The sequence below is a fragment of the Mytilus edulis genome, chromosome 6 (assembly GCF_963676685.1).
Source record: "Mytilus edulis chromosome 6, xbMytEdul2.2, whole genome shotgun sequence".
Lineage (NCBI taxonomy): Eukaryota > Metazoa > Mollusca > Bivalvia > Mytilida > Mytilidae > Mytilus > Mytilus edulis.
The window spans coordinates 35,064,356-35,087,994 of NC_092349.1; the positions used below are offsets into that span (position 1 = coordinate 35,064,356).

Consider the following 23,639-nt stretch of genomic DNA (forward strand, 5'->3'; position numbering starts at 1 on the left):
AATATAAATTTCTCAAAGATCTTGTGTCAATAGAATCTATGAGCTTGAAATTAATATTTTTTCCAGTTGACAACACTTCAACATCTATATTACTATTAAAGGCTTAAATAAATTTTCACTAAGATTTTAATTTTTTCATAAACATTTCTAAATACTCCTGATGTGTAACAAGTGTATTTAAACAAGCATGTTTATTTCAAGTATAAAGTTATACTTTATTACTTTAAAATAAAAAACATTTATCGCCAAATATCTAAAATACATATCATTATGCACTTGTTAAACTTAATTTTTATCTGAATTTACACTGTTATACTAAAATAAAACTTTTGAATCATGACGCGAATAACTAATGACTTTTAACCAAATTTTATACGTTGATATTAATTTTCTCATAAAACGAAACAGTAAAAGTCCAAAAATGTGACAACTGTTTCAATTTCAACCCCCTGACAAATTGTATAACACGCAATTGACAACAAAAAGTTACAAATGCACTTAGTGGCAGTTTACCGTAGAGTCTATGTGAGAACTCGCTAACAGTAAACATCTGGCCGATATACAGACAATACATTCCTTGTGCTACAGAAAAATGTGTGCGTGACGTGACGGTGTCAAATGTATCTAAATGATACAATTTCTAATAAAGATCGATTACAACTTTTTCTCCTTCTTAAATAGATTGTGAATTCAATATTATAAACGCTACCTATTGTGTATATACCAATTATTAAATCTTATTTCATCTTTATTCGTTATCAGTTACAAGACACCTTCAGAAAGTATTACAATTTTAAACAGTTACATTACCCAACAAAAGAATAATGCATAGAGCACTTCGCGCATTAGCAGATACAAAACTTGAAAACGATACTGCACATTTTAAAACCCCATAAATTGTAATATAATGACTTTTGTGTAATGAAATATATTCAAATTTGGAGTAACAGGTTATTATTTTGTGATCTTTTTACATCATCAACAGCTCCTGAACTTTTAAACTTTTTTTTCAAACTGAATTTATTTATGAAAACATTCCAATACATGTTCTTATTTCGGTCGGAGTTAAATACTTTTCTCATGTTAAAAAATGAGGCCATTTTAAACCAAAAAGCTTGATTCTTAATTGCTTTTCATTTAAAGAAAATTCATCTACCTTCGCTACAGCACAAATATTTTGTACAGTTTTCTTACCTCAACAGAGGTATTGGGCACAGAGTGAGCAAAAATTTAGTTTGTTGACTGCTATGAAGTGGATATGCTGTTTAATTTTCTTTATCTTAATTCTGGCAAGTGAAACTCAATGATTTGAGCTAATGAGAATTTTATAAAATATAGAATGGAAACCTGGAATATGTCAAAGAGATAACTGCCCATTAGGTAGAAGTGCGTTGAGGACTTAATAATTATGAAAGGTTTTGCCAAATAGTGGAATGAAAATTGGGAATATATTTAGGAATTTATATAAATTTGACTGAAACTACTTCCAAGTTTCAAAGAAATTCTAAACATGCTAAATATGAAATAAAATGGTCTATTTTAAGAAACAAACAACACATTTAGAAAGAGGCTACATTTCCATTTTGATTCAACCCTGTAAGTTGTAAGCTGATTTCAAGCTTTCTACTCTATTGTAAAATTTCACAAGAATACACAAAATATTTATGTAGAATGCCACCCCCTCCCTTTCACGAGATGTCAAATTGGAAAAAGATATTTGTCCTCGACAAATACAACTCCATTGTCCACACGAGATGACTAACATGATGTTTGTTCTACTTTTGTACCACAAAAATGAAAACTCTTGTTTCATGTACGAGTGACTAATTTCTCAAATTCTCCAAATTAGACAAGTTCAGTAGATATATGTGGTATACATTCATAATCCATGTTCACTGTGTTCTTACGATATATAAATAGTTGTAATTATTACAGTTACACCTGTATTTTTACCTGTTAGACAGGTGTACAATAATGTGCAGGTATGATCAGCTTTGATCAGTTAAAATACGCATAACAAAAGAACTTGTCCCGGTGACTGAATATGATCTAATCTTGATTGCATGGGGTCATAAAAAGGAGATTAAAAAATTCTTGCAGTTTATGAAGTATCTAAATATTTTAAAACTTGGTCCAGTTTGGTGCATTGTGTTTTCTAACTGTCATAAGATATGTCCAAAAAACTCTCTCATTTGGTCGATTTTTTAATAGTCAATTGTTAATGAAACCACTTGGTCTACTTATTCACGAATATTCGATTTCAATTCAAGCATTAAGAAGGTCAAATAAAAATTAACATTGTGTATTTATTACGTAATTCAGGCTTTGTAAATAAACTAAATATTTAGTAAACAATTCATTATTCTAAATGTTCTACTTGTACAGGGATTTTTTTGTACAATTTCTAAGATACATTTGTACATGTATCTATCATTCAATCTTCATTGAGGGGGGATAGGGCCTTTATCGGGACTCTGGGATCGGGTGTTTTTCAGCTCGGGATTTCGGGATTGACCCTTTTGGGATCCGGGAATCCTTTTTTTCGGATTTCGGGATGTCGGGATTTGCTTTATTTAAATTCGGGACCTCAGGATTTCGTTTTTTCAAGTCCGGGATTTCGGGATCAAGACCCCTCCTATCCCCCCTCTTCATGATATGCATTGATATGTAAATTTTGAAATACATGTAACAAATTCTGAAACATACTTTTTTTCAAATTCTGTCTCTTCTCACAACTGAACTAATTGCATGATTTAAGGGATAAACATCAAAAAGCCAGCAACCCAACAACATACATCAACAAAACAGAGATCTTGGGTAACCAACATTGTGTTGAAAGTTTTTTTTTTTAGTACAATATATTTTTACAAGTTTTACTTTGGATTATCTGAACAATAAGAGTGGCATAATCATTTAAATGAATAAAATACACATGGACTGGGAAAGGTTAAACATATGTTTATGCTACTTCAATTTGCATATTTAATATTAAATTGAGTAAAGAGCATACTAAACATGCATTTGTGCATGAACTTTACAAACTTGGTGACTTTAGGCAGTTTTCATTTTTTTTCAATTTTAAATGAATTTCACATGTCTGGGGCAATTAAATATTATGTGTTATTCATCAAAGATACAATTTACATTTTAACAGCTTTATAATGTCCTACTCATAAAAATGTGTTACTTAAAACTAACACATTAAAAGTAGTTAAAAAATTTCTTTTAAATTTCATAACATTATTACAATAATTTGTAAAGTCACTACTTCACAACAAAAAACAATCTTTCAACAATGAAAACATTTTAAAAGGTCTTTATTCAAACACAATCTTTATTCCCCTAATATAGTATAATTCCCCATTCAGCTTTTTGAGATTATCATATACATTGTTTCATAAAGCTATCTGTATCAAAAGTTTCTTTCTTTTAGCTATGAATTTGTGGAATGTTCAGCACTTTGTATTACTTTAAAGGCTTTATTTATCCATTGTCTTGTTAGAAACAGTACAATAAAAGGAGATTTTGGTTAACAAATAAATAATCTTTTTTGTAAACATATTTGGCAACATTTGTATTATCTTTAGAAAAAGGTACCCATGAGGGGGTATGTTTCATTAAAAAGTTGTGAAAATATTTATTCAATGAATTAGGAAAACTGTTTTAGATTATAATTGTTTCAATGAGAAGACATTCCAAAACAATTGGTCCAATGTTGTTATTGTTATATCGAGAACACATTTACAAAATATACAAAAAATAATTTGTCTTTGATGTTAATGATGTCTGAATGTTTATTATTGTTAGAAAACTTTTATTTTTGGACAAAAAAAAACATTCAAGAATTTAGGCGAGAAAGCAATGTTTCACTTTCTTATTTGTTTATGATGTCTATTTAAGTGTTTATAATTTTTGTTAGAAAACTTTTTTGATGTTTTTTTTTTTTGACAAATGCAATAGAAAAAATTCAAATTCTAATATGTTAATAAAAAGGATTCAATTGAAACAACATTGGACAATAAAACATGATAATTAATTGTATATGATATGAGTTATGTCTTAAAATTTTATCAAGGATTTTCTAGATTATTAAATTTATCAATGTATTGATGCGCTAAAAAAAACCAAGTACAGATTGATAAATATCATGTTTTGATGCAGTTGAAGACTTTATATTATAATATATTATCTGATCACCGAAGACTTGATAGACAGATCTGTCACCCATGGAAAAGTTACAAATGAAGTCTGTTTATGTTGTACATGTTGTAGGTCAGAATTAGTATTAATATTTCCTAATACTTAAAACATCTTACATGTCTTATATAAATCAATAAACCAAACGAAAAGAACTCCAAAATACACTTTGTAAGGATCTTATAATTACTAAAGGAGCCCACCTTATTTCAATTTTCACCTCAGTATTAAAAAAAATTACAAACAAATGACAGGAAAAACCAAAATTAGAAAAAATACAGATTGCAATGAAAATTTAAACTATGTATCTGTGTATAAGTATTTTATATGCAAGATTTGACAGGTACTACTGAAATTATCTGATGTATATTTACACAAATGTCTGTACCTGAAAAATTTATAGTGTTCATGTTGTTCAAAATAAATGTTTTTGAATATCAAAAATAAAATACATTTTGTGTACATGTATACACTTTGTGTACATTTGAGTAATGTGTACATGGTGTATGTCTGCACAAGGTTAAAACTTCCTGATATTATTTCCTTATCTGTTATTTTGATCTTTCTTATTCATGTTTAAAACATTCAAGACATAAATGGATTTCTCTTGAATACATTTAATGTTTATTTGTTTTCTCAACAAGTTTGTATATCATTGTATATGGAAGTTTAGATGGCATGTTAATTTGTGTACAGACCAATATAAATCATATTTCTTTTTTGTTGTTTAACAATTGCTTATGACACTTCAGAACATCACAATATGTACTGTTAAAACCATAAAAACTGTCATATAAACTTAAAGTCAGGTGTCAAGCATTCTGGTGTATTGTTTTATGACCCATACTTTATATTGCTCAAAACTAATAAAACTGTTACCTGTAGGCATTGAAAATACATTGCGAAGGTGGTCTAAGTAATGTAAATTGAATGTCAACGAAATCAATTTGATAAGCGAAATTGATTATGTGATGATAATTGATTTCAATTAACAAGTTGTTTATAAATAAAACCTGTGACAGTATTATATGTCGGACTTGATTAACATGTTAATTAACTTATCAAACATGTGTTTATTTTTTGCCTCATACCTTGCTGACAGTCCCAGATTTTCTCGATCCTTTCGTTTCAGCTCGATCCATTTTAAATTAGACGAGCAATGCCATTCCATTTTCCACACCTCATCTGTCTTAAGAATAATTCCTCTACCTATTAAAGGTAAATTGTATTTTACATTTTATAAACACAACTAATATTTATCCGCCATATTTGTTGATAATTCTAACTAATCAATTTCAGTGAATAAATTTTATAATCCTAATTATGAATATTATAGAAACTAGATTTATCACAATTTCTCATATAAATCCCAGTACTATTCATAAGGTGTATGTATATTGTTGTATAAATCCAGATAACATAGTTAGGTGTTAAGTGAAACTGACTACCGTATATACATATTACATAGGTATCAGACGCTATAAACACACCTGGACAGAAAAACTCAGGTGAAAATTAAGGGGAGCTAATTCCTTCCCGGCATATTTAAATAGAATTATGTTTCTAGTGTTTTGTTGAACTGTTGGGTTGTAAACAGGTAAAACATAAGAAAATTATGTTGCATTATAAATTTGGGATTATGGAAACATTAAGTTACTAAGTAATACTATTTCTTAGTGGAATATTTCAAGTTCTTGTATCTTCAAATTTCTTCTCCATTCCTCTTTTCAAATGGCGATTCTAATGTGCTTCCTACACCTGTACTGCACGTGTAAATGTTCCGGAATAGATTTGATGTCTTTGAAGTTAAGCAATTTTTAATTGTTTGATCAAATTCTTGTTTATTTGATCAATTTTTACTTTGGTCGATGGGTTTTAAGCGTTATTCAGTTTCTACAGTCCAAATATCTAAAAAAAAAAAAAAAAAAAAAAAAATTATGAAAATATGAAAATACAAGGTTATACAAATCCTTGGAAAATATAAAAAACGAAAAATATAAAATTAAAAAAAAAGGATAACGGATAACAGCAAACTCACTCTTTTTAAACATGTGAAACTAAATAATTCAGAAGTAAATTATTTAACTTGCTTAAAATCTGTGTGAATTTAGTAAACTAATAATTTAGAACTCGATTTTAGAATAAAAGTGACCAGAAAACCTTAAAATACCAAAAGAAGAAAGATTATGCAAAAACTGCCAACAAATTGAAGATGAAATCCATTTTTTTTTTTTTGTAAAAGAAACCGTAATAATAGAAAGGAAAAAAATGATAATTTGAATTAAAATTTTAAAGTGTTAGTACCATTAGGACCTAATGCAATATATATATTACTCCCCAGGAAAAATGCTCCTATTTTCACCAAGAATATCACGAAATTTGACTATATATAAAACAAAATATTTTAGCCCTTGTGTTTGCTATATATGTGTTAACAACCATGCAGCCGGCCAGTGTGGTCAGATTAATCTTCATCTACGAAGTCAACTACGAAAAACGCTGCGCGAAAAAAACCCAGACTTACAGGAAGTAGAAAATAAGGACCAGAATAAACACAAATAAACATAAAAAGCAACAAAGAACATAATAAACGATTTTTAACAGAATAATGAACACGAGACTGACTAAATAGGGCATTGTGCCCAAGTCGCCCTTTTGTTGGAAAAATTTAATTGATTATTTAGGAAATCACTGTTCAAAGTATATGTGACGTCAGGAGCGGGTCCATCTTTGGCATCAGTGCTCTTGTAAACACCTCCTCTATGAACATTTCTGGATCCGCCACTGTGGAGATTAATGAACAGAGCATACACATTCGTAGTAAATTTTGAAGAAAAACAAAAAGACAAAACAAAGGATATATCGAACCACACCAGGGGCATCTTAATAGCGGCACGAATACAGCCATACGTTTCGTATCAATTGATTTGTAAAAGAAGAACCATTCTTTGGCAGTGTCAAAGATTGAAAGTTTAGCAATTTTCATAATCGATTTCGTTCAAATTTTGTCGATTCTAAATTCCATCGCTGTATCAATTGTTTTTAAACCTTCAACCCATCGGGGTATAAATGTACATTTAATTAGTAATAATTAAATTATGATTTCATACAAGACATTTCTGTGTTCTTATAGCATTGCAATGCACAGAGTACGAATATCTGGTTATTTGAATATAAATAAATGCACCACACATTACCAACGTCATGTTTTTCATATATTGAAGGATTTTTTTTTAAATTCATATTAACAAGAGACAATTGCGCGATTATTTGTAGCTTGTAAAATGCCCAGCAACATATATTTCATATTCGGCACATCGGTGTAAAGAGGTCAGAGGTAATATACTGAAATGAAAAAAAAATGAAAAAAATACTAGAACAGTCGTAATTATGAAACTTAATTGGGACTTCTAGGATAAAGATGAGGACAACAACCCCCTTTATTACCCCATCCACCAATGGCACGTAAACATACAGCTCGGTATTTTGTTCTCTCTCTTAATTTCATATTTAGGGAACTTTGTATAGATTATCAGCCGTTGCATGTGTGTCTTTGTCATTGCGAAAGGTCTTCATATAGTTGGTCCTGCAGTCTTAAGTTGTTTTAATATTCTTGTCCGGTATATTTTATTTAATACACTTCAGGACTGAAAAAAAACTAGTGCTGTGACCAAAGAAGTTCAAAGTTTGAAAAGCTGTCAAACCAGACTCAACCTGCCACGGTGTGCCTTTTTAGTTAGTAAAAAAAAGATTTGTTGAACATTTATTTGAAACATAAATTGCACCATAAAAGACGGGTAAGGAGGGGATTCTCATCCCTGGTCGATACCAGAATTCTGCAAAAAGGGGAGAGAAGGGGGTGCGATTTAAAAAAAGAGAAAAAAATGTCACTCGGTGTGGCGATGCTAAATTTTTGGACAATTACAAGTCACACCATACAGATACAATTTTAAAAATAGTCATTCGCCATCATGACGGCCACTCTGAAATCTGTCAATGTTGCTTTTTAATTCATTTACTCAGACATGTTTCTATACTTATTGATTCTTTTAACCTCATTTTTTCTTTATTCTTTATATCTTAGCGCTCTGTTTGTCTCTACCCTTTATGTCATTCATCATGGTTTTGACCCATTATTCTGTAATGTGCAATTTATTTTCATATAGCATAAGAAAATCAGATAAAAAAAACAACTTAACATTAAGCAATGAACCGTAAAAATGAGGTCAAGGTCAAATAAAACATGCCAGACTGACATAGAAATAGGAAGATGTGGTATTAGTGCCAATGAGACAACTCTCCATCCAAATAACAATTTATAAAAGTAAACCATTATAGGTATAAAATATTTCCATACACCAAATGTAGTTGACTTATTGCATACAGTGCTAGAAAAACAGACAAAACACCAAAAAAAAAAAAACTTTAAATACTGAACCATGAACATGAGGTCAAGGTCACATGACACCAGCAAGGTGTATATGTACAGATTACAATCCTTCCGGCCATACACAAAGTATAGTAGACCTAGTGCTTAAAGTGCCTGAGATCATATGGACTTGACCACGAAAACATAACCTACAGTTTTTGTAATTCACTGATCAATGTAAAGAGATCGAGTCAAGTGAAAACTGTCTGACGGACATGATACACACATACCAAATATATAGTTATCCTATTTCTCAAAAGAAGTCAGACAGAAACTAAGTATACTAAATATCTTAATGTTTTCCAAAGATGTCACTGAACCATGAAAATGAGGTCAAGGACAATGGATATATGACGGACGTAAACTTCGTAACATAAGGCATCTATAAACAAAGTATGAATGATTCAAGTGGACTACCTTCTGAATTTTAAGCTTTTAAGAAGTTATAGTTAATGCCACTGCAGCCGGATCACTATCCCTATGTCCCAAAGAACCTGTGCTTACTACGATACACAGGTTCGACAAAAACCGTTATCAGCATATATCTTATATATCTGCAAATATATGGCACTATTAACAATTTCTTGAATATAAAGGGAAAAAAGTACCTGAAAATGTCGTAATTTCGACTTTACACATGCATGCAGTTGCACGTTTGCCGGAATTCGAACATGTAGCCTCCACAACTCGACGTACTAACCACTATACGTTTGAAATAATACTACATATAAAACTAAAAATATTTGTTAAAGACTTTTTAAATTTATTTATATATTTATACAACTTTGGAACTAATATAATTTAAATATATATATTTAGATACGATAATGTAAACCCTGCACCTGAATAGAAAAAAAATAGAACAAATCACAAAAAATCGATTGAAAGGGCAAGACACGTCAGATCAGAACTTTAAAAACCACACAAATGATGAAAATCTCGCAAATTTACACATATAAGTATTACAGACCGAAAATGATGCGGTACTACTGCTTGAAAGATACCTCAAAACCTATTTACACCCAATTAATATACCCTTTTCAGTAAAAACTTAATTGATGTATTATTACGTAAGGCACTATAAAAGGAACACAGAATCAGATCGATAATAGCTATAGTATATTTGTAGACAATCTTTCAATACTGTTTATAAGAACATATTTTAAGTTTTGGCGACAAGTGTTGAGAAAGAAGCAATTAAAGGTACTGATGAAGCTTAAATAATGGAAAGGAATTTAGATTTAGAAAAAAAGCAAGGAACTGTAGCTTATTATATATATATGGAAAGGATTTTAAAATTAGAAGAAAAAAAAAAAATTCCCAACATAGTAGTCGTGAATTAATGTCTTCGAAATGATGTCAAGATAATGTGGAACTGACTAACCGTATATGCCATCATAATTGACAAGGAGGTTTTATGGGAAGGATCATGTGACAACCTCTTTGATCATAATGACATTTATAGTATGTGGTTTTATCATGTGGTTTTATCACATGCTGTTTATTCTGTGTTTGGTACTCATGCACGTGGTATATTGCATTTTTTTTTTCTCATAAAAATAAAAATAGGAAGGTGCATGTGGTATTATACTTGCAAACAAGACAACTCTCCACCAGACAAAGATGACTACATGTAGTAGTTAAAACAAGTGTAGGTCAATGTACAACCTTCAAATAATGAGCAAAATCCATAACGCAGATAAGCTTTAAACAATTAGTCTATCAGCTTACCATTACTAAAGAAACATCAAGATCGAAAAAAAAATAATACTTTAAAAATAAATGTGTTTGTACCAGCAGACTAAGCAGCCAACGATATTACCATTGTTTGGCCTTTGTATTATTATATTGATACCAAATCTGTTGTAATCATCACATAGTCTAGTAGTTAACACATTCTATGTCTATTAAAGATTTCAAAAATCATAAATCAATTCATTTCAACAGAGACAGACAGACAAACATACAAACATATATATATGTTACTGGTTTCAACAACAACTGATTTTTATCCAACCATGCAGGAATAGTCGATGAGTACTCTGACTTATGCTTAAAAAGGGTATATATAATCAGCTTCCAAAAAAGGCAACACGAAACACCATAAGAATTTCAAAATACCCTCCTCAATAGTCTCGCCTGCTTTGCTGATCATGATTTGTTTGTATATCAATGAAAGCCTTGAAGATAACAGTTGCAATACACGTGAATTCCCCAACCTTTGCATTGTACATGATCTATGAAAGTGAGGTCAAGGTAAGATTTAACCTGGCAGACAGACATGTGCACATTACAATCATTTCATACACCAAAACACTTAAAAACGTTGCGGCGAGGGAACTATGGTAAACCAGGAAGAGGCCAACAGACGTACGTCATGTACGTATATAAAAAAGAAGATGTGGTATGATTGCCAATGAGACAAATGTCCACAAGAGACCAAAATGACACAGACATTAACAACTATTGGTCACCGTACGGCCTTGAGCAAAGCCCATACCGCATAGTCGGCTACAAAAGTCCCCGATATAACAATGTAAAACAATTCAAACGAGAAAACCAACGGCCTTATTTATATATAAAAAAAAATGAAAGAAAAAATAAATATGTAACACATAAACAAACGACAACTTCCACTGAATTACAGGCTACGTGTTCACCTAATAAGCAATCTATTGTTAACTATATCTGAGAAATGAAACCAATCTGCACCTTACAATGTTCCATGCACAAAATATAGTTTTATAGGATGATCTGACAAATGGACCTCACTTTGAAACTGAAAGTTCTCTTTTAAAACCATGGAAAGGATCGGCGATTCAACCTGCCGAAATGACATAAGCGAGACAAAAAATATCTTTTTAAAAACTTCTGCGTCAATATTTAAACCATCTTTGAATTCACATTCATCCTTATGATATGTCTGATTATCTCAATATTTTAGACAAATGACCAGGTTCTTCTGTTTTTCTTTTATGACGCATTATCTATAGATACAAGTATTCGTACACATTTATCAAGTTACAATTGAATCTATTCGAGTTTAAACCAATATTCTTATGAGTTCATGATCAATTCTTTTTTTTAATTATATGTTGAGATATTCTATAATCGTTTTCAGATGTTGAAATAAAAATTATGCAAGCTCAGCTAAAGCAAAACACCGAAGATACCAGAATTAAAATTGTGTACGTCTACAAAATACTGCCAGTGTATCGAATCAACAAGTTTTAAAAGGCTTAAAAAGTCCAAAGTAGGAGAACATGGATGACCAAAAGTTCCGACAGGTTGTGTCAAACACAGCTAAGGTAATCTATTCCTTTGGTAGAATATATATCTTCAACAAAATCAAAAGTTTGTGAACAGTACATTGATGATTGTGTATTCAAATTTAAGTTGCAAAGATCACTCGGCTTTACTTAAGTTTTTATTTTCAGTTAACTTTAGATTTCAGTTAAAGACTGAACCACTATTAGTTGCTAGACAAAAATGTGTATAACTTATGCATGCAATGAAAAGACATGCAATGCAAAAACAATTCACCGAAAACAAACCAAGCAAATGCAAATGCAATCCCACGTTTATATGTCACTAGTTCGTGTTATCATTATACAAATTTTATTTAACAAAAAATGTTAAAGTATATATAAATCTTTAGATGATGGATTACGCGAATAAATTGTGCATAAATTGAGCATTACCATCGCATTGTGAAGGTCGATGCATGTCCTTATAAAGCCAAGAACTGTGATGTCAGTTGAAACTAACAATTCATAATGCTAGTATAGAAACGGCTTGTAAATTAACTGGTTAAAGGGGAAACGTCTGATGACCTGGGAATTATATATAATGCACAGGCGAGTTGACATTTAATGAAGCATTTCCTATGTATTCGGACTAGAAAATCAGAATTAGCGCAGATCGAGTTAAGGTTATACTGTCTGCAAGTCATAAGCTAAGTTATAAACACGATTCAGTTCAGAACTGGATCTGTCAACATTTTTTTGACAGAAGCTTGTTTATGATCAAAATACAGTTTCCAGAGTTAAGTTTGAAAATTTTAATTTTCATTTTTTTGTATTTCACTGATAAATGGACTAACGGTATTTTTTCTTATAGTTGATATTCAGATTTAGTCTTAAAGTTTTTCAGTCACCAATTACTTTGTCAATCTTTCATTGGATTTTAGAACATTTGGACATTAGCTTCACTATGACAATAAGACAGCAACCAGAGCGAAATTTAGTAAATATTTATACTATATTTACTGATAAATGGACTTAGCTTTTTTATACAGTCTGAAGTTTAAGTTTTTCAGTAATCCATAACTTTGTCAAACCTTAATGGAATTTGATGAAATTTGGACAGAAGATTTTTGATGACCAAAGTATAGTATCGAGACCAAACTATTGTAAATATTTATTTTCCTTGCAGACGAAACACATCGACTACACCTTATAATTGTTTATATATTAATGAATAAAACTTAGCTACATTGTTCACTAAACACTCTCAAGGATGTGTTGTTAGATAGAAATGTGGTATGGCCAAGAAAACAAACTTTTCACAGCTTATTTAAGGTTAGAATGCTACAATAATTGTACACTTCTGTTAAAAGTAAGTAAATGGGTAACAAACGTGTTTATAAGTGTCAAATGACAGCTGATTGCCTACTGCCGTCCCAATTTTTTCAAACACTTGAAGAATAGACTCACATTTAAATAAGAATAGTCCGAGATTACTCTGACTAATTTATGAACTGCATCAGATTTCAAACACTTGTCGAAATGTTTTAAGTAAATTGAGCCCTTAATTTATTCCATATGTAACACAAGTAGTACTTGAATGAGCCTATCATATGACATGCTTATGTATACTTCTACTCTTGTTTAAAAGGAATGATAGTCTACAATATAGATGTGATCTTCAGGGTTCAGATAGAAAAACAGGGTAGGCCTGTATGTCGGTAGGAATAATAAAAATACTAAAATTGTCCAAGAATGTGCCATGTTAAGTATCTTCTGTAGCATGTTCTATTTAGAAACATTACTCAAAGGTGTTTGGATGGATAGGTGTATGGTTGTGAAATATCCAGCATCAAGTAATTCATGCATATCCATAATTTTTTTAGATTATTTTAATGCATCAAATTTCATTAATTTATCTTCTGTTTTGTACTAAACCAAGGATTTAGATATAGGAAGATGAGGTGTGAGTGCCAATGAGACAACTCTCCATCCAAATAACAATTTTATAAAAGTAAACCATTATAGGTCAATGTACGGCCTTCAACACGGAGCCTTGGCTCACACCGAACAACAAGCTATAAAGGGCCCCAAAATTACTAGTGTAAAACCATTCAAAACCAACGGTCTAAAATTTGTATGGTTAGACTAATTATACTAATTCTTGACAAAACCAACACTCTAACTAATAGAATTACAAATAAGGAGATGAAAGTATACACAATTTATACCTGCTATCATAATAACAAAACGTCTATTTTCAAACAATGAAAAGTAATAAGCCAAAACAACACAGCTGAGCTGCATTTTTAATGCAAGTTAATAAATGGACAAAAGGGAAATAACTCCAGCAATAAAATAACTAAATCAAAATGATAATTTATTCAAAATTAACTGAACAAAAAAAGGCAGGTGGTGTGAATTTGAACTTGTGCTAATCATTTTTGGATTCTACTTTTCTTTTAACTACCGTATATTAAAGTCAATAAATTCCAATGGTCTTTTTTTTTGGTATACAAAGTTATTCACTCTTTTCTTGAATCGTTCACCTGGTAAAAACATGCCATTTTGATAATTTTTTTTGTATATCTTATTTTGCTGCACATTTTTTGGCTATTTAATGTTATAATTTTTTATTATAGTTTCAGCAAAAATGTGTAAAAGTTGTCTTTCTAATGCAATAACTCCTATAAGGATTCATTTGACAATTTCAGTTGGGGTAATTTGTTTGTAGATCTTTTAAAATACTTTGCTGAACTATTTTGCTTAAAATAAATTCCCTACCTATCTTCATCCTGCAAAGATGAGGAAAAAACAGCTATAAGGGCAACAGCTCCTACAAAGGGTTATTTCACAATTTTTGCTTAGTAGCCTATTTGTAGATCTTATTTTGCTGATCATTTTTCTATTGGTTGTTACTTTTTCCATCATGGCTGCACAAAAATGGGTAAAAATTAGCTTTTCTAAGGCAATATCTCTTGTAGAAGTGTTCATGTTGACTTATTTGCATGTTTTACCTTTTTTTGAACATTTTTTACTATAAAAGAATCTCTTGGTTTCTGCAAAAAAAAAAAAATCATTGAAATTTTAACTATTATATTTCATGGTAATTTCTCTAAGTCTATTATATATTGGTAATTTCTAATATCTTATATATATAACACTTACAATACCTTTTTGATAAAATTTAATGTGATAATTCTAGTTATCTTTAATACATCATAGTGATTTAAGTCATTGTTTTACTATTTTTCTGACATGGATTACACATTTTTCTTAATAGACATCACAGATAATTGAGAGTATGTTTCTTGAAGTAGCATAACCCATCCTTACACAATTTCTTGACTTCTTTAAAAGCACTTTTCAAATTTTGACATTTTAGCCTACCTACTCTTCTTTTTCTGCCATGAGACAGGAAACAAGAATACTAATCTTGGGATCTGATCAGTGATTCTGAAATTCCCTCATTTAAACTTATAAGGTATCCACAGAAGGCACTTTGAAACTGGGATAATCATCTTCATATCTATTCTATTTATTTCAAACTTTCTATTACACTTTCACTGAACAAAGACATCCAATTTGAGATTGAGATTTCAAGTGCCTTCTATGGTTTCAATGCGTCTTTAAGCATTTTTTTGTAATCTCTTATATCAGCAAGCAGTTGTTGAGCCAAGTAAAATGAGGTCCAGGAAAAGGGAAATATGTCTGATATGACAAAAGTAAACATCGTTTTATAAGGCATCTGTACACAAGGTATGAATCATCTAGATCTTCCACCTTTGAAATATTAACCTTTAAACAAAAAGTTAACATTTATATCACTGCAGCCAGATTGTAAACCTTATACCTCTTATTCTGTGACTTTTGTTGCACATCTTGCTATATGGACAGATGAACATGTACCAAGGTAACAATATCCACTCAGCATTTTTTTCTATAATGTTTGGTAAAATTTCCTCTATTCAATGTTTCTATAAAAAGTGTTTATACAAAATGCCTTTATAATAAAGGTTATAAATAAGGAGCAGTTATTAAAATTTTTTCAACAAACAAAGGTAGAAATATATGGTAAAGGAAAAGTTTAACCTGTTTTACTATCAAATTATGAATTTTAGAAGTATTTTTGCAATGACCACTGCAGAATGCATGCAACCGTGAATTCTATGAATCTTTTACAATAAATAATTGATAATTCAAGAAATTCAAAAGCATGTATAACAATTTTATTTAATAATTGAAAGCTTTAAATATAAAGAAACAGTAAACAATATCTTGTCATTGCAACAACAGACCAATACACTGATTGACCAAAAGTAAAGTTTTGAAAAGTAAAACTGATCTATAAAATATATTGTAGTCATTATATTTTTGCTATGTCTATTTTGGTGATGTCTTTCTTGAAATAAATATTTAAACTCATATGATTAAAATATTTTCAAACACATGTATATTGCATCTACTCAGTTTTTAAGAACTGTATATTTTTTTTAACAAAACAATAATAATCTCCTTATGCAATAGTACAGTTAATGGAAGATAACTCTGGCAGTTCCATTAAAAAAAACAAAAAAACAGTTGTTTCCCCTTTTTAACTATGATTGTGTCATATTTGTTTATGCTATAATGCTGTTGATTTAAATTATAAATAACGTAAAAAGGAAAAGATATACATCTTTAAATAACATAGTACTTTTGATAACTATTTAAACAAAAAAAACCCTTTATTCAAAGATATTTATAAAATTAAATTAAACTTTTCAAAATATTAAAAAAAAAATGTTAAATATTAATATGTATGAAAATATAAATGTTAACAGGGTTGAAATATATTAAAAGTTAATCATTAATTTATTTTGTACAAAAGAAGCATAATCAAATACAAGGTACAAGTATGAAAAAAGACATGTGGTATGATTAATTGCCAATAAGACAACTATCCACATTAAGACCATACGGAAAGGATAGGAAAATATGAATGTTTTTCTTTGTTATGACAGAACAAAATATCCTTTATCAATATGATAAAAAAAATATACAAAATGACTAGACATCACATGATAATCAAATGACACAGACATAGAACATTTACATCACAGATGCAGCCTAAACAAATCAATTAAGCAATATTCAATTTTACAATATGAAATCTTTATTTTCGTCGTCCACGTCTTTCTTTGTCATCTACCTCTTCGTCACTCTGGTACCCATTTACACCAACAGTATATCCCCTAGTAGCCTGCATCAATTCCTGATCAGGACCTTTATCTCTATTTTCATACAGTAAAACATTTAATGTCTCTTCATAAATTCTTGCTTCAGGGAATTCAACCTGTAGTTAGAAAAATATAACAACATTAGAAGTATTGCAAGGTACATAGACTTTTTGAAGTAAGATCAAGGTCTTCCTTCATGAGACTGAAATGAAGAACCATGTTTAAAGTGTGATTTTTATGTTCCTTTCGATAAGTGTGTGTGTATGGACTTTTTTACATTAACTGATATTCCTTTTGTTTTAATATATTTACCAAATATAATTTTTTCACAGAGATATTTTTCTTGCACTAACATTTTGATGCAGAGACCAGTATTGGTCCCATGTTACAGGGGCGTAGCTTACGTTGAGGCAACCGAGGCAGTTGCCTCAGTAACTGCCTAGGTACATAGACTTTTTGGAGTAAGATCAAGGTCTTCCTTCATGAGACTGAAATGAAGAACCATGTTAAAAGTGTGATTTTTATGTTCCTTTCGATAAGTGTGTGTGTATGGACTTATTTACATTAACTGATATTCCTTTTGTTTTAATATATTTACCAAATATAATTTTTTCATAAGGATATTTTTCTTGCACTAACATTTTGATGCAGAGACCAGTATTGGTTCCAAGGTTATAATTACAACAAATAACATATATTGAGGTAAAAATGTTGGGGTATCATTTTCTGACTTTTAATTGTATCGTTATGTACTTTTAACTTCTTGTGCTTTTATGGTTTTAATTTTGGTGGGAAAAAACTCTCTCAAACCTTTAGAGTCAAATTATTTGATAAATATTTCAGTAAAATAATTTTTATTATTTTGTGTGCGTTTTTGGCAGTTGCAACATTGACCAGTTCCTTTAATTTGTCAATATAATGAAATTTGATGTGACTGTCAAGTGAGAGGTTTAGCTAGCTTCAAAACCAAGTTCAATCCACCATTTTCTACATAAGAAAATGCCTGTACCAAGTACCAAGTCAGGAATATGACAGTTGTTATCCATTGGTTTGATGTGTTTAAGCTTTTAATTAGGGACTTTCCGCTTTGAATTTTCCTTGGAGTTCAGTATTTTTGTGATTTTACTTTTTACATTTGTAAAAATAACATACCTTGGTATTTTTCTTGTCAGATCCATATACAATAGATGTACAACACACTTCGGCTATTTTTGTACCATGTCCAAAGAAAAACCAGCAACAAATCTCATTACTACCAATGACATCTTTGATAAATAAAACTCTTCTGTTGAATCGCAATGATAATTTGTCAAATAATTCTAAATTCTTCAGTAAATTATCATCAGAATTGCTGAAAAATACAAAAAATATATTTAATAAAAAAATAATAGTATTTTTTTTCTTCCTATACTGCTGATATATTTTAATAGTTTACCAATTCTCTGTTGATTTCAAGAATATACATTGATATAGGTGATCCAAGAATCTAAATGTTTATCAAAGGATTCATTTTATATTTTGCTTGTGTGCAGTCTTTCGCTATGTGCATAATCAAATATCAATGAAATACAATTTTTCCTCAATCCAATGAAAATGAGTACTCATGAAAAATAAGGAATCCACAGTATTTTTTTATCTGTTTTTCTTATTGTCTATTTATATAATTGTTTTTATTATGGATTAAGCTGTTCATTTTCTCATTTTTAAAAATCGCATCACATTTTTATATTCATGGCCTTTTATAGCAGCCTTTATTATGAAAATTGAACTGTATTCAAGGCTGACAACAGGCATATTGTTTCATTCTTACACTGAGTATGTTTAAGGTTTGGGGTGTGCAGATATCATATGAGATTCTTCAAATTTGTTCTTTTTCTAATTATAAAATTAAATTTAAACAATATTTCTTTTGATACATGTAGTACAATGTAGTACAAAACTAAATATACAATATTATATACCTTGTGTAAGAGTATTTATTGTTGTGTCTGTTGCAAATTAACTTCACCACAGGCTGAAAAATAAACAGCAAGTTAATAAAAACATTAAATGTATTATACAAATGTTATATTTGAGTGTTTATAGAATCCAGTGGAATGGCCATGGTTGAAACGTGCAAGATTTGAAAATTACACACAAGAAACCTAACCAGGCTGTATCCATGTGTATGAGATTTCCTTGTTTTGCACTCTTTTTAGTGTGACATCCATCCATGTACATTTTTAAATAAATAGTTCAGTACCATTTTTTTTTTTATTTATTGCATTTTTATTAATAAGACTGTTAGTTTTCCCAATGGCATTTCCATCTTTTATAATTTTTCATTTCAGGGCTTTTAATTTTCAACTTAACTATATGGTGTGATTTTTTTAATTGTTGAAGGCCATATAGTGACCTATATTTGCTTAATATATCCATGTCATTTTTTTGTACTCTGGTGGATAGTTGTCTCATTGGCAATCATACCACATCTTCTTATTGTAATATTAATTTTTCTTCATACATGTCATAAGGTAAAAAAATGACAGCCAATACAAAATGAGAAAATTTTCATGTACATGTTCTCAAATTGTATATAAATGATATGCTCTCGTTAATTATCCATTTTTAGATGGTGACGTTCCCTTGTCACCATCTTACGGTGTTTATATATCTCAACTTGTACGATTCGCTCATGTATGTAACAATGTTTTAGATTTTAACGAGAGAAATTTATGTATTACTGAAAAATTATTACACCAGGGTTTTCGATATCACAAACTAGTCAAAACATTTACTAAATTTTATCATCGGTATAAGGACATCATTCGTAAATGTAGCTCAACATGCAGACTTCTTATACGTTCAGGTATTTCACATCCGATATTTTATGGAAATATTCTTTATAAAGCACAAAGGTGTCAGTATTCACCTCAAAAACTAACAAAACCTTTGAATAGACTTATTAAGAAGGGATATAGTTACGATACTGTTGTCAGGTCATTAAAGATTGCATATTTTGGCGTTAATATTGATTCACTTATAGGGTCTTTGCATCGGAACTAAACACATTTATTCAAAAACCAGTTGTTGGCATGACACGGGTTATGTTCTTCTCATATATGTTATGATGGTATGATACTAAACCCCTAACGGGAAGGATTGTGCCTGATGTTCATATGATGAAATCATAATCTTTCAGTCAGTTTAATGGAAGTCTGGAGCTGGCATGTCAGTTAACTGCTAGTAGTCTGTTGTTATTTATGTATTATTGTCATTTTGTTTATTTTCTTTGGTTACATCTTCTGACATCAGACTCGGACTTCTCTTGAACTGAATTTTAATGTGTGTATTGTTATGCGTTTACTTTTCTACATTGGCTAGAGGTATAGGAGAGGGTTGAGATCTCACAAACATGTTTAACCCCGCTGCATTTTTGCGCCTGTCCCAAGTCAGGAGCCTCTGGCCTTTGTTAGTCTTGTATTATTTTTATTTTAGTTTCTTGTGTACAATTTGGAAATTAGTATGGCGTTCATTATCACTGAACTAGTATATATTTGTTTAGGGGCCAGTTGAAGGACGCCTCCGGGTGCATGAATTTCTCGCTACATCGAAGACCTGTTGGTGACCTTCTGCTGTTGTTTTTTTTTTCTATGGTCGGGTTGTTGTCTCTTTGGCACATTCCCCATTTCCATTCTCAATTTTATCTATTGAACTTCTCTATTGACTTTAGATACATACATGTATCATTTATTTATGATCATGTTTACCAGGACTAGATTACCAATCAAAACACATCCAAACGAATTTAATGTATTGTAAGGCCCAAAAGACATCAAAACAGTCAGATGAACACATGACTTAACCTCTGTGTACAGTTAATCATTTCTTTTTTACTCTACAAAAATGCTCTAGTTAATAATATCAAGTATAACTGTATAACTGTACATGTTGTATACCTTCTGTGTATTTGTGATTAAATGTTGTTCTTCTCTGCCTGACGTGATTAAAGGTACTTTGCAGATAGGATCAACAGCAGCCTCCATCTGTTTTACAGCTGCTTCAATAATTCGTACTAAATCTTGAACTAAGAAGTATTTAGCCTCTTGTAAAAGTTCTAACAATTCTTTTCTGGTTTCTGGTAATGGTACAGATCCATCTCGGAGGAAATTCAGGATTTCTCCAAAGTGGCTTCCACTCCTGTCTATTAATATCCATCCTAAAATAGACACAACTTGATATATAGATATATAATGCTAATCTAATTTTATGGATATAGCTAAGTAAACATATAAGATGTGTAAGGTTTATTAGTTTTTCAAGTATAAATTTTATCATGAGGGACAGATTTAAAATTTAAAATTAGTGGGTATTTCATGATCTTGATGATCAATTAATGTACTTATTTCCCAAGATAAGCAATCATGGCAATGGTAAGTATAAACATGGTAAAGTTAAAAAAAAAAAAGAACCGTTTCATTATCATGCTTATGACATTTATCATTTTTATTAAATCATAATGGAGCAAATTCAACAGCAGCTCAAGTCTTGTCAGAAGTACCACATGTATATTGATGCTACTGTGCTATACCCCCTCTTGTATGCTTGTTCTTAGTCTACAAAATTATAAGACTCAATTGTAAATAAAGGCAACAGTAGTATACCGCTGTTCAAAACTCATAAATCCATGGACAAAAAACAAAATCGGGATAACAAACTAAAACCGAGGGAAACGCATTAAATATAAGAGGAGAACAACGACATAACACTAAAATGTAACACATATAGACAAAATCCCACGAGAATAACAAATATAACATATATATATAACATCAAAACCAAATACATGAATTTGGGATAGACAAGTACCGTGACACGTCTTATCGCAATGTGAATTTACACTCAAAAATAAGAGAAAACAAACGACACAACGTTATAATGTAATACACACAGAAACGAACTATAATATAACAATGACCATATTCCTGACTTGGTACAGGGCATTTTTAAAGGAAAAAATGGTGGGTTGAACCTGGTTTTGTGGCATGCCAAACCTCGCACTTTTATGGCCATATGAAATATAACATCAAAATGACAACACAGGACTACAATATAAATAAATTGGAGAACACAATTGACAAAGAATCACACGAACAACAGCCAACAAAAGGCAACAAGTTTAAAATTTTAATACGCCAGAAGTGTATATTGTCCACACAAGACCTATGTGTGACGCACAGATACAAAAGTTTGAAAGCCGAAACAAGTACAAAGTTGAACAGCATCGAGGACCAAAAGATCAAAAAGGTTGTGCCAAAAACGGCAAGGGTTTTCCGTTAAGTTACCAGAAAATCCCTATAATTTAGAGTAATTTATACTTTTGCAAACAGTAAATTTAATAAAATGAATATTCAAAAGATGTACATGATAAAGCTGAAGTATTAACTAATTACAGGAAACAACTGAAATACATTTACATAACCAGACATTTGAAACACAAAAGTAGACACATCCGAATAAAAGACTGTGTACCACCAACTTATACCAATTGACTGTATAAACCTGTATACATTAGATGAATCCATGTCATATCGCCCTGCTTTTTCACCAACTCGCCCCACTCTTGTTTACCAACTGAGTTGGCAGGAGTAAATTTAACCCTTTTCACAAATGGGGCAATTTTAGAAAATGGTGCCAGTTTATAAAAGAGTGGGGCGATTTGTCCTGCTTCCCATTAGATATACATGTACATAGTATCATCAGAAACAGATGCCAACATCGTCATTGATTTCACGTACATGTCTTCTTCTAAGTTCTTCTGTTGACATCCGATGATTACATGCTGTTGGCATACATGGATTATTTACAATATTTTTACTCCAATTTAAACAAAGTGGAATTAAAGTGCAATGAAAATATCAAATTATATGTATATTATTATTAACCAATTAGGAATAATAACACTGTAATATATATGCAACATTTAACGCTAAATGAACAAGAGTTTAATAGCATCATCTGTGTCATCACAGTGAATTTGACCATGATTTTTACCTTCTGAATCTGTAAGAACCTCCATTCTGCCACTAAACATTGCCCGCAGCATTGTGTCTTGTTTGGTTAATGTCCCAATGGTTGTATAGTGGAGGGATCCACCAACATTCAGCTTCACATACTTGGACGATGTTCCTTTTATCACAGTTTTTGTCTCCCCAGACATAGTAAGTGACATTAAATACAAATTTGTTATAAAATCTTCACTAATACAGTTTGTTCTGTGGTAAAATTTGTCCAATTGTTGTAATAATTGTTTTCCTTTTTATGAAATATGATAATTCAACATGTTTCCTTCTTGAATGAAAGAACATGTTTGTCTTACTGACATTTTAAACAGTGTATTTATACCAATTTCTAAATATAGAATTATTTAATGCCTGAAAGTTGACGTAATGTCTTGGGAGTGATATGCAAAGTTAAAAGAATGTTGGTTTCGTATGCATATGAAAACAACTTAATCTCTGTTTAAATTTTTCCTTTCAAGTTTGGAAGTTACAAACATATCTTTTATTA

General features: G+C 30.5%; 2 protein-coding genes across 3 annotated transcripts in view; both read right to left on the bottom strand.

The window, feature by feature from the left end:
- LOC139527572 (tetratricopeptide repeat protein 28-like) overlaps window positions 1-5,934 on the bottom strand; it is a 121,144-nt gene extending 115,210 nt beyond the window's left edge. Inside the window, exons 1-2 of one of the 2 annotated variants that reach the window (XM_071323083.1) lie at window positions 5,865-5,934; window positions 5,289-5,406 (exon numbers count right to left, since the gene is read on the bottom strand). In XM_071323083.1, coding sequence (XP_071179184.1) covers window positions 5,289-5,339 — 51 coding nt within the window. In that variant the 5' untranslated portion in view covers window positions 5,340-5,406; window positions 5,865-5,934. Of the gene's footprint in view, window positions 1-5,288; window positions 5,407-5,854 lie in introns of both variants that reach the window. The other variant, XM_071323085.1, reaches the window with a different exon arrangement.
- Window positions 5,935-16,085: 10,151 nt separating this feature from the next.
- On the bottom strand, window positions 16,086-23,555 carry LOC139527575 (BTB/POZ domain-containing adapter for CUL3-mediated RhoA degradation protein 3-like). The gene is made up of 5 exons (XM_071323089.1): window positions 23,124-23,555; window positions 21,029-21,288; window positions 19,052-19,104; window positions 18,243-18,441; window positions 16,086-17,206 (listed from the first exon to the last, which is right to left on the bottom strand). Exons 1-5 carry the CDS (start codon window positions 23,299-23,301, stop codon window positions 17,027-17,029), a joined length of 870 nt encoding a protein of 289 aa, XP_071179190.1. The 5' UTR covers window positions 23,302-23,555; the 3' UTR covers window positions 16,086-17,026.
- Window positions 23,556-23,639: the final 84 nt, after the last annotated feature.